General features: G+C 34.9%; 1 protein-coding gene across 2 annotated transcripts in view; it reads right to left on the reverse strand.

Annotated features, from left to right (window-relative positions):
• Window positions 1-12146, reverse strand: part of LOC130916155 (neural-cadherin-like) — a 442935-nt gene that overhangs the window by 274115 nt on the left and 156674 nt on the right. For both annotated transcript variants that reach the window (XM_057836649.1, XM_057836648.1), the window contains 3 exons: window positions 9636-9861; window positions 5903-6107; window positions 2714-2825 (listed from right to left, as the gene is read on the reverse strand). In XM_057836649.1, coding sequence (XP_057692632.1) covers window positions 2714-2825; window positions 5903-6107; window positions 9636-9861 — 543 coding nt within the window. The remainder of the gene's footprint in view (window positions 1-2713; window positions 2826-5902; window positions 6108-9635; window positions 9862-12146) is intronic.

Genomic DNA, 12146 nt, shown 5'->3' on the forward strand with positions numbered 1-12146 from the left:
TGTACTAACATTTATCTTTTAAGAACTACAAGTCTTTCTATCCATGGATCGCTTTAACAGAATGTTAATGTTAATGCCATCTTGTTGATTTATTGTTATAATAAACAAATACAGTACTTATGTACAGTATGTTGAATGTATATATCCGTCTTGTGTCTTATTATATCTTTACATTCCAACAATAATTTACAGAAAAATATGGCATATTTTATAGATGGTTTGAATTGCAATTAATTGCGATTAATTACGATTAATTAATTTTTAAGCTGTGATTAACTCGATTAAAAGTAATTTATTTGTAATTTACTGGGCTTCATAAGTATTTGTACCCCTGAGAATCAGCAATAATTATGGCACTCAAAGAGTTGTCAGTCTACCTTTAAAAAAAGTCCACCTTTACTCCATGAGTAAACAACCCGTTTGAGCTTATAATGCCACATGTGCACTGGGAGTGGGAACCTCTTGGTACCTCACGATACGATTTGCGATACAAAGGTCACGATAGCGATGATCTGACGATATGCCGATACAACGATTATCAATATATTGGTCAGGAAATTATTCTAGGATATTCTACAAACAACTAATTAACAGAAAAACAAGCTTCTAGTGTGAATTGGAATTAGTTTATCACTAGTAGACGTCCAATCCATTTGAACTGAATCCATGTGAACACTTCAAACCAATTGAACGTCTATGGCGGTCAGTGGCAGTCAATGCCAGGCAATTAGGTAATTTTGGGCCATTTAAGGTCTCACTGGAACAGGGCCAAACAAAAGTTCCAGCATCATCACCATGTCCAATGCAGATTCTTGACTCTTGACACCTTGTCCAATACAGATTCTTGACAAGGTGATGATGCTGGAACTTTTGTTTGGTGCCGTTCCAGTGAGATTTACAAAGATGATTGCCTGGAGAAAACATCAAAATCCCCTTAGTCCTTGATGATGTCGGGCTGCATGTCAGGCAAAGGCACGGGGGAGATGGCTGTGGTTAAATCTTCAATAAATGCACACGTGCACATTGAAATTTTAGACAGCTTTCGTATCTCTTCAATTGAAAATATGTTTGTCATTTTCCAAAATGACAATGCATCATGCCACAGAGCTAAAACTGTTAAAGCATTCCTAGGAGAAAGACTCATCCAGTCAATATTAGTCATTTTCTACCATGATTTGCAAATAAATTCTTTAAAAATCAAACAATGTGATTTTCTGTTTTTTTTTCCCCACATTCTGTCTCCCATGGTTGAGGTTTACCCATGTTGACAATTACAGGCCTCTCTAATCTTTTCAAGTAGGAGAACTTGCACAATTGGTGGTTGACTAAATACTTATTTGCCCCACTGTATTTTGATTCAGAGAACCTGGCAGTGAATCCCTGAAAAAGATCATTTCCAATCAACCCTTCAATTTTTTTTTAATACCCATTAAAGATGTCCCGTTCGATCAGTTTGCCGATCGATCGGGTCCGATCACATCATTTTCAAACTATCGGAATCGGCAAAAAAATATCGAACATGCCTTTTTTAATATATATACATATATACACATATATATATACAAATATAAATAAATACACACACACACACACACATATATATATATATATATTTATGTATATATTATTTTTTAATTAAATCATTTCCTATTGTATTTAACGTTACAGACAAAATGTCTTACACTCATCCAGAGTCTTTAATTTTGGGTTATAGTAGGGCTATCAAATTTATCGTGTTAACGTCGGTAATAACATTAAAATATTTAACCCAATTAACGCATGCGCTGCACTACCCACTCACGCATTGTCGCGTTCAATCTATAATGGCAATGTTTTACGTATACATAGAGCTAAAAGGCAACGTAAAATGAGTAGAGAGAGTTTTGGCAGCCTTTGAAGCCTTTTTTTAATTGGCTAAAGTCTTACAATCCCTCTCTCAACAATTAGAAATATCGTGGGAAGAAAGGTAGTAGTTGATCTTTTTCTTAGCACCCTATTTTATTTCCCAACGCAGAGAAGATATATCAATTGGTACCACTACGCACAGTCATGGTTGCACTTCCCGTCATGCATTTGGGCAGAACAGTTAAATGGCTACAGTATCATTTACTGAAAGCTCAACAAATACACTAGATGGCAATATTTAGTCACAATATACAAAGTCACATTTATCCTTTAAGAATTACAAGTCTTTCTATCCGTGGATCCCTCTCACAGAAAGAATGTTAATAAATGTAAATGCCATCTTGAGGATTTATTGTCATAATAAACAAATACGGTACTTATGTACTGTATGTTGAATGTATATGTTCGTTTGCGTTTTATTCATTTTTTTCTTAATGCATTGCCAAAATGTATATGATCGGGAAAAATTATCGGGAATGATTGGAATTGAATCGGGAGCAAAAAAAAAGCAATCAGATCGGGAAATATCGGGATCGGCAGATACTCAAACTAAAACGATCGGGATCGGATCGGGAGCAAAAAAAACATGATCAGAACAACCCTAATACCCATAAAACGTTTTCAGTTAACAATTTGTGAAATGGCTTTAGTGTTCTGCAGCATTATGAGTCCAACCCAAGTTTTTCCTTCAAATAAGATTTGGGAATCTTCCCAAGGGCCACCTGTTCTTTTGCTCTGGCTTTAACAAAAGACAAAAAAAAAAAACACTCCACCATAAGGGAGTAACAGCTGGACTTCATTGTCTTACCCTGCAGCAGAGATGTTGCTGTGGTTACGGTCTCTGGAACTCCATCTACACTGTAGATAGACTGAAGGAACTCTGGGACACAGTCGTTCTCATCCGTTACCAGCACCTGAACCTGATTCACAGAGACAAAAGAAGAGTTGAAATACACAAAATGAACTTCTCTGAAACAACCAGAAGGTGTTTCCCACCCAAGCCTGACCCCAAATTAAATCTAAATTGCATTTCGCCTTCTCAAGTTGCCAGTTCAACGCGTCCTTTATCTCCCGCCTGCCGATTCCTCTAAAGTCCAAAATAGAAATGTTGCGAGCATGTGCGCTTTAGAGTGTGTGTTTTCGACAAAAGGCCCTCAGCCGCCATCCAGCCTACAAGCTCCGTGTCACCGCAGTGTGTAAAGTGTGAAGTGACAGCTGAGTAATAGTCCCAAAATAGCTGGAAAAGGTTTTCCTAGTATCTGTCTTCTGTTCCGAAACCCGCCGCTGAGCAGAGGAACATATTCCTCCTCGAATCGAGAAGCGGAGTAATTGCCTGGCATAATAATTGGGATACAAACTCTTCAGATTAATAATTTAAATGCGACTGAATTCATGAATAGTTCATCTAGAAATGTTCTGTTTGTGAATCGAGTTTTTAGATTTCGGTTCTTGTGGCAAAGACTGTTCTATATTTCATAGAGTTCATCTTTGGATGATACTTTCGACAAGAGACTCGCTGTCACCCGCCGACAAAAGAATCACTCGGGCTGCCGGAACAGTTGCTAACGTTTGATTGTCAGTCAGCCGTGCGAGGAGGAATAAAAGCTGCTCCTCATTCGCCGTGTCAGTGGGTTAATGCTGAGCTCGGATCACGGTTGCGTCGTCAGCCGATTTCAGCCGCCCGATGTTTCGGGATAAGCTGTTTGGTCCGCGAGGGTGGCAGGGGCAATGTGTTAAAAGAGCATTTTTGGGGGGAGTGAAACAAACTCAAGGAAGAGGAAAGAATGAGAATTATCTTACTTGGCTTGTATGTTGTAAACAGTGTTATTTTTGGCAGCCCTTTTCATTTTCGTCTTAGTCTTTTGGACGATGATATTTATTAGTTTTATTCATATTTTAGTCTGAAATCTCAAAATGTTACTCCAAAAATAAATAAATATGGTTTCTAACAATTTCAAATGAACATATTGTAAAGTCTACAAGGACATCGCCAATTTGGTGAGCAGGAAAACAGTACTTTTTTTTTTTTTGTATGAATTATACACACCTGGAAGCCACGATCTGTATGTAAAAAAAGTTGTCCAAGAGTTTGAAATAGAGTGACCATCTGTCCCCATTTAGGACGGACACTTAGCCATTTCAATGATGCGTCCGGCGTTAATAAATACACAATTAAATAAATTATTAAATGTGTCATTAAAATGCTTCTATTTCAACATTTTAATATTAATTAATGTATTCATTTCAAAATGTATTTATTTATTTATTTCAATTTATATTTATTTATTTCACTTTTTTCACTTTTTATTTACTTCTTTTAATTTATTTGCATTTATTTCTATTTTTTATTTCCATTTTTATTTAATTCTTTCAACAGTTATTTATTCATTTCAATATATATTTCTTTTAACATTGATTTAATCATTTCAACATGTATTTATTCATTTATTTCACTTTATTTTTATTTGTCGATTTATATTTATTTAACTTTTTATTTATTTTAATTTATATTCATTTATTTCCATTTTCATACATTTCTCTTTTAATTTTTTAAAATCTATATTAATTTATTTCCATTTTTATTTCAATTTATTCTTATTTGTTTCAATTCATATTTATAATATTTTTTATTTTAATTTATATTCATTTATTGCTGTTTTATTTATTTATTCTTATTTTTATTAATTTATTTAATCTATTTTAACATTCATTCCCATATATTTATTTATTTCAACAGTTATTTATTCATTTTAACGTTTATTTATTGATTTCAAATTATTTTTATTTATTTCACTTTTCATTTATTTTGATTTGTATTCATTTATTGAAATTATTTTTTTCTTTTGTTTTTATTTATTTACATCTTTTTTTAATTTGATTATTTCAACAATTGTTTATTTTTTCCCAAATGTTTATTTCACTTTTTATTTGTTTCAATTTATATTTAAATATTATTTTATTTTAATTTATATTCATTTATTTCCATTTTATAAATGTATTCCCATTTTGATTAATTTATTGTAACATTCATTCTAAAAAGGTATTTATTTATTCCCATATATTTATTTATTTCAACAGTTATTTATTCATTTCAACGTTTATTTATTTATTTCAAATTATATTTTATTTATTTCACTTTTCATTTATTTTAATTTATTTTCATTTATTTCAATTTTCATTTCTTTAAATTATTTGAATTTAAATTTTTCTTTTGTTTTTATTTATTTACATTTTATTTATTTATTTTATTTCATTATTTCAACAATTATTTATTTTTTTTGAATATATGTTTATTTCATTTTTTATTTATTTCATTCTTGCACTCTTGTTCCCCTTGTACCGCATGAAATCATTTCGTCTCTCACTGGCTCAACAAACTCTGTGGGCGGGCCTGAACAAGGCGTGGTTTGAGTTGATCGAGTCAAGCTACATGGCTCTGGAGTCAAGTTATTGCTCATTCTTTACCAACATGGCAGCGATTGCTTAAGTTGTGCATGAGCTTTCTTGGGATTTAAATAATTGACATGTTAGATTTAGCAGAACACGTTGACGCTGGAAATTCGGACCCTGGGCACGTGGCTTACAAAACGAGTTTGATGAGCCTTTAGGTGCACCCTATAATGCGTAAAATACGTTAGTTTAAAAATACTGAAAGAATAAATGAAAGAAATAAATGAATAAGTTGCTGTACTTACTCCAGTCAGACACATTCATTCAGCTACATTTATGGAAGGCACAGTCCAGAAAGCACAAAAGTCAACAATACCTATTAATTATTATATTTTTTATGATTTTCTACATTTATAAAAATTAAGATATACTCCTGTTATGGCCCTTACTAATATTCTAAACACTACATTGACAGCGATAGAAGTCCATTTCATTTAACTAGGAGGATTGGCTCTAAATGCTTGCGTTCCAGTGCCATTGTTAAGAGCACCTGTAGTTTTTGTGACTCATATTTAGCGAACGGGAAACACTTTCTGATGTAACCAACCTCTGTGGCCGTGCTCAGGCTGCCTAGTTCCTCGCTGGCTCGCACCATCAGAAGGTACCGCCGCTGGTCGCTCTCATAATCCAGGGTTCGGGTCAGACTGATCTCTCCGGTCTCCTGCTGAATGCTAAAAAGACTGCTGGGATTGATCAGCAGGCTATAGCTGATTGGCTGCTTTTGGAAGGAAATGGCAAACACGGAGAGGAACCTGGAGTAGAAATACGAGAAAAAAACATTTGCTAAATAAGGGTTGACAGGGTTGCCATGACTAATGGAGTAATCGACAAGTGATGGATTATCAAATTAACTATAAAGATAGTAAATTAAGTTTTAGCCCTTGGATTGTGTTAGAAATCTCCCAATGTTTTTGCCATTGGTCAAATTTGATCTGTGATTTAACTCAAACTGAAAATACTAAACTATGCAATATATTGTTTTCAGGTCAAGATTGACACATTTTCAGGTTTGCGTATGTATAAAGTAACATTGATTTATGCATACCCAAACTGGGTGATCCCAGTTGACACCAAAATTGGGCAATTTTGATGTGAACAAGGTACAAATTATAGACATTGTTGTCAAAATCCTTTTATTTCAGTCGCTCAATGGTAAATTTAAGACTTTTTTTGTGTTAAGTATATTTTAGGGCTGTCAAACGATTAAAATGTTTAATCGAGTGAATTACAGCTTAAAAATTAATTAATCGTAAATAATCGCAATTCAAACCATCTATAAAATATGCCATATTTTTCTGTAAATTATTGTTGGAATGGAAAGATAAGACACAAGATGGATATATACATTCAACATACAGTACATAAGTACTGTATTTGTTTATTACAACAATCAACAAGATGGCATTAAAATTATTAACATTCTGTTAAAGCGATCCATGGATAGAAAGACTTGTAGTTCTTAAAATGTTAGTACAAGTTATTGAAATTCTATATTAAAACTCCTCTTAATGTTTTCGTTTTAATAAAATTTGTAAAATTTTCAATCAAAAAATAAACTAGTAGCCCGCCATTGTTGATGTCAATAATTACACAATGCTCATGGGTGCTGAAGCCCATAAAATCAGTCGCACCCAAGCACCAGCAAAGGGCAACAAAACTCCAAAAAACATAAGTAACAAGTGGACATTGCACTGTGCTGTCATTTTAATCTGTTTGAGCGGGGCATGTGCATTAATTGCGTCAAATATTTTAACGTGATTAATTTTTAAAAATAATTAGCGTCCGTTAACGCGATAATTTTGACAGCCCTAGTATATTTATTCACGTATTACAGCATTCCAAAGAGATACATAGAAGACTTTTCAATTTTTTTCCTGAAACAAAAACCCTCTAAAAATAGTTTTTTTAATTACAATTTTTTTAAAAAAAAATATATATATATATATTTATATAAACATATATACATATATGTAGTTTTTTTTTACTTGTACAGTATTTATATTTTTTATAAAATGGGAAAAACAAACAAAAATTGTTTTCTGTAATGATTATACTTGTAACTGATAAAAAAAATATTTAAATTCTTTTTGTATGTATATGACTGTTTTATGCATAATTCTTAATCATAAGACATGAACTGATTTGTCGACTAATTAATCAATCTGTGGTTTATCGATTATCAAACTACCTTAATCATTTGTGGCAACCCAAACCGGCAATGAATGACCACTTTTCAGTGCTATTGTGATTGCTGTCAGTCCCAACTGTGAAAACACCTCCATGAAGTTGGCCCCCATCCAACATAAATTTATAGAAAAATTATGTCATTTGTTTGTGCTTAAAAAAAAATTGTTTGTGCTGCTATTGTTTTTGAGATAATGTATTAACAATTTTTTTTTATAGGTCAATCTGAGGTCAACCACGCCCCATTTTGATTAAAAATGGCTAAAAATGGTGTCAATCGTTTGTGCTACTTTTGTGCTGGTTTGTGCCGTAAAAAAATGTTCATTTGTGCTGCTATAGTTTTTGAGACATTGAGGTATTAAGTTAGAGCGATGAGGTCATGCAGCCCCCCATTTATGGCAAAACGGACCCCGAAATGGTGCCATTCGTTTATGCTACATTTGTGCTTGTTTGTGTTTTTAAAAAAGTCTACTGGAAAAAAAAACTGGGAAAAAAATGTGTTTGTGCTGATATAATGCTGACGGAGTGTAACAACTCTCTCAATAACAGAGGTGTGTCCCAACAACTACTTGAGGTTTAATTTCGAGTGATGACTAGGAATGTGCCGGAATGAGATTATGACGGTATGATAAGCTTGAGCCAAAATATCACAGTATTGCAATTACAGATCTAAAATGTCTTACTTTGAGATATCTGGGTTTAAAAAAAAAATTAAAAATAAAAAAAAATAACTTTTCCATTAAACAGGATTTTATTTTTCAAAACATATTAGCAAATTTTAACAAAATTATAATGTTAAGTTAAAGCAAATTTTAAAAAATAACAAAATATTCTTTATTTAGAATATTTAATATTTAAAATAAATGCAGTCCTTTATGTGAGCCTACACCCTCAGCTCAACCATATTACCATCAGAAGAAAAATAATAGAATTATTTTCCAGAAAAAGCATGTGTGTATGACTCGTATCATGTTTACATTATACACACACTCTCTTTCTCAACACAAACAGTTGCCAGAAAGAAAAAACATCATGTTTTACCGCCACTAGACACATTAAATACGCTGCAGTTAACTCTTGTAGCTGGTGGTAAACGTTCATGACCGTGTTTACCAACCTTTAATTTTGTATGAATGCGAAATAATCTTGCCTCCTCACATGTTTTACATGTCGGTTGGCCCTCCTCCTCTAAGCCGCGGCCGTCTAACTTTTCTGTGGCCGAAGTATTCCCATACCAGCAACTTTGTTTTCTTCAGTGGGGGAAAAAGTTCAGGAGTTTCACTTCCTCCAGCCATCGTTTAGCACAGCTGACTCACTGACACTGAGCAACATCCGATGGGGAGGGTTGAGCCTTGCAGCTGCAAGTGAGGGATTTCACCATGTATTTAGGACATAAAAAATAGCTAATACCGTAAGGACGGTATGACGGAAAATCTATGCGATTTTGAAACCTTGATGTTTTCATACCACGGTATGCCTTGAAATCTTGTAATCGGCACATGTCAAGTGATGACATGACTCGCAGCCCCCGATTTACTGCAAAATAGACTCGAAGGGGTGTTAATCCTTTGTCCTAGTTGTTGGGGCACCCCTCTGTTATTGAGAGAGTTGGTATGCTCCGTTAGCCGCGACAGAGGAGCTGCGAGTGACGTCATCACTCGAAATTAATATCTTAATATCTTAAAAACGATAGCGGCACAAACTAAATTTGTTAAAGCACAAACGATGCATAAACGATTGACACCATTTTTAGCCATTTTTAATCAAAATGCAGGGCCGGTTGACCTCAGATTGAGCTATAAAAGAATTGTAAATATCTTAAAAACCATAGCAGCACAAACAAAATTTTTAACAGCACGAACAAGCACAAACATAGCACAAACGATGGCCATTATTTTTATATAGATTTGCGTCTAATGGGGTCCAACTTTACAAAGGTTGTCAATGATTGGACGTCCATCTCTGTCAACGGCTATGACTTAAATTCAAGGGCTAGAAAAAATGGGCAGGTTCATGCAAAATGCAATAGAGAGAGTCAGAATGTTGCTTGCGTGCTTTGGCCGTAATGCATTCCTGTTTACACATGCTGTACTCACGGCTGTCCTTCAGGCGTGTTCTCTGGTATGGAGATGGAGTAGCTGGTGTTGGCAAACTGCGGCGGTCGCGCTCCCGCTACCACTGAGAGCACGGCGGGCGAGCTGCGTCCACCCAGGCCGTCCACGGCCACTACGCTTAACAAGTATTCTCTGTCTTTCTGAAGCGTTTGCTTTGTAGTGGCCACCTGGCCTGTCTTCTTGTCCACCGCAAAGCAGCCGTCGCCACCTACGAGTCGACACAAATCACAACAGTTGCTTAGCATTCTGGGCTCTATTTATGACAGTAATTGCTCTATAAATATGCCTTCAGTGTATCTCCTGTACATGTTTATGTAGTCATACGTTCAGTATTGAAACCTTTAAAAAATATTCAATATTGTGCAAACAATTTACAACAATAAAAAAATCCTAGTAGTCCTAAAATGTATTGTCCTAAAATAGTATTGTATAATTGTACTTGCGGTTTTGTTTTCTATTGCTTTGTAGAGGAAAAAAATAAAATAAAGTCGATTAGCAACTGAAATCCTTTCAAGTAAAAACAAGTTTACTGAATTAGCTTTTCAGGACAAGCATTGGTATGCAAGGAGAATCCGATTAAGACTAATTCATTGCAAAATTCTAGATAATAAGATTAATGGTCACGATGTATGATTTTTTTTTTAACAATTTATTCGTATTATACAGCTGCAAATAAGAATTTGAACACCTGTCTATTAGCTAGAATTGTGAGCCTCAAAGACCTGTTAATCGCCTTTAAAAAGTCTTATGAATAAGTGGAATGGAGGTAGAGTGACTTTTTGACCTATTTGAGCCGGTTAGCTGCATATAAACACCTGTCCACCCCATACAATCAGGGAGAGTCCAATTACTAACATGGTCAAGACCAGTGTTGGGCACGTTACTTTAAAAAAGTAATTAGTTACATTACTCACTACTTCTTCCAAAAAGTAACTGAGTAACTGAATTACTCTATAGTAAAAGTAACTAGTTACCAGGGAAAGTAACTATTTCCGTTACTTTAAAAAGAAATTGTTGTATGTCAAAGAATTTGAAATTTTCTGAGCAGTATTCGAGTCAGTGGAATTGAGAAGAACACACAGGCAGTTAACTTGTTAGGTGCTTCAGCAGATTTGAATTGCTTACCACAGATGTCGACAAAAGCTTTGCCCCGGGACATAAATTACACATTACATGCAGGTTCTTTCCTTTAATTTCGACAAACTTGAAATAGTGTCTATATCTCCACCTATTAAAGGACAAATTTTCTTCTGAATGCACTGCCATCCCTACCCTGTGCATCTGTTTTACGTGTGTTTGCCGCACGCGCTGTTCCGCTTTGGTTGTAAAATCACCGGCTCTGATTGGCTTACCACGACACATGACTCTAACCCTCAGCCAATCACAATCACTTCCAACGCATCTCTCGAGGAGCTGCATTTAGGTAGGCTCGTTTCCCGACAATTCAAATCACCTTCAAAGCATCTGCCGTCCTCAAGATGGAAGCAGAATTATTGCTGGCTGACAGTGGAAGATGGGAACGAGGCTAGCATCGGGTGTAGCAAACATAGAAACGTTACCAAACTTTGGAAAGCATTGTCTAATTGAATGAGCAGGGACAAACAGCTTGGAGTCAGAAGTACGTGCGCTATTCTCGAACCTGAACGCACCCCAAGTCTTGGATCACAAATCAACAGAGCAGAGAGTCGACTCGACACGGCTGGTAGTTTCTTCAATTTATTCAGAGTAAGTAACCGTCAGTAACGATAACGGCGTTGTAACGGCGGAAAAAGTAATTAGTTAGATTACCACGTTACTGAAAAAAATAACGCTGTTACGTAACGGCGTTATTTATAACGGCGTTACTCATTACTTTAAAAAAGTAATTAGTTATAGTTACTCACTACTTCTTCCAAAAACTAACTGAGTTAGTAACTGAATTATTCTATAGTATAACTAATGAGTTACCAGGGAAAGTAACTATTTTCGTTACTTTATAAATAAGTTGTTGTATGTCAAAGAATTTGGAATTTTCTGAGCAGTATTCGAGTCAGTTGAATAGAGAAGAACAGACAGGTAGTTGTATTATAGAACCGTGTAATATTTATTGCACCTCACCAGCAACAGTTTTATCCTACACTTGAAGTGCAACAAAAATAAACAGATTTGAATTGCTTACCACTAGGGTTGTTCGGATCATGTTTTTTTGCTCCCGATCCGATCCCGATCGTTTTAGTTTGAGTATGGTACTACGAGGTACGTTTAGTGTCTACTAAACGTACCTCGTAGCGTTAGCATAGCAGTTGCGTTCACGTTAGCATTAGGCTAATGCTAACCGCGAGCTTCCTCTTAAACTCTCGAATAATGGGTATAAGTCATAAAAAAATAATGTCCTGTTTTTCTGCTGAGTGTGCATTATCACCAAGCTGGCATTGTCCTTACAGATACTACGATATGTATCGTCTGTCAATGGTCAATCGAAATTGTTGAAAACCTTTTTTTTTTTTTGAGTAC

The sequence above is a fragment of the Corythoichthys intestinalis genome, chromosome 5, assembly GCF_030265065.1.
Source record: "Corythoichthys intestinalis isolate RoL2023-P3 chromosome 5, ASM3026506v1, whole genome shotgun sequence".
Lineage (NCBI taxonomy): Eukaryota > Metazoa > Chordata > Actinopteri > Syngnathiformes > Syngnathidae > Corythoichthys > Corythoichthys intestinalis.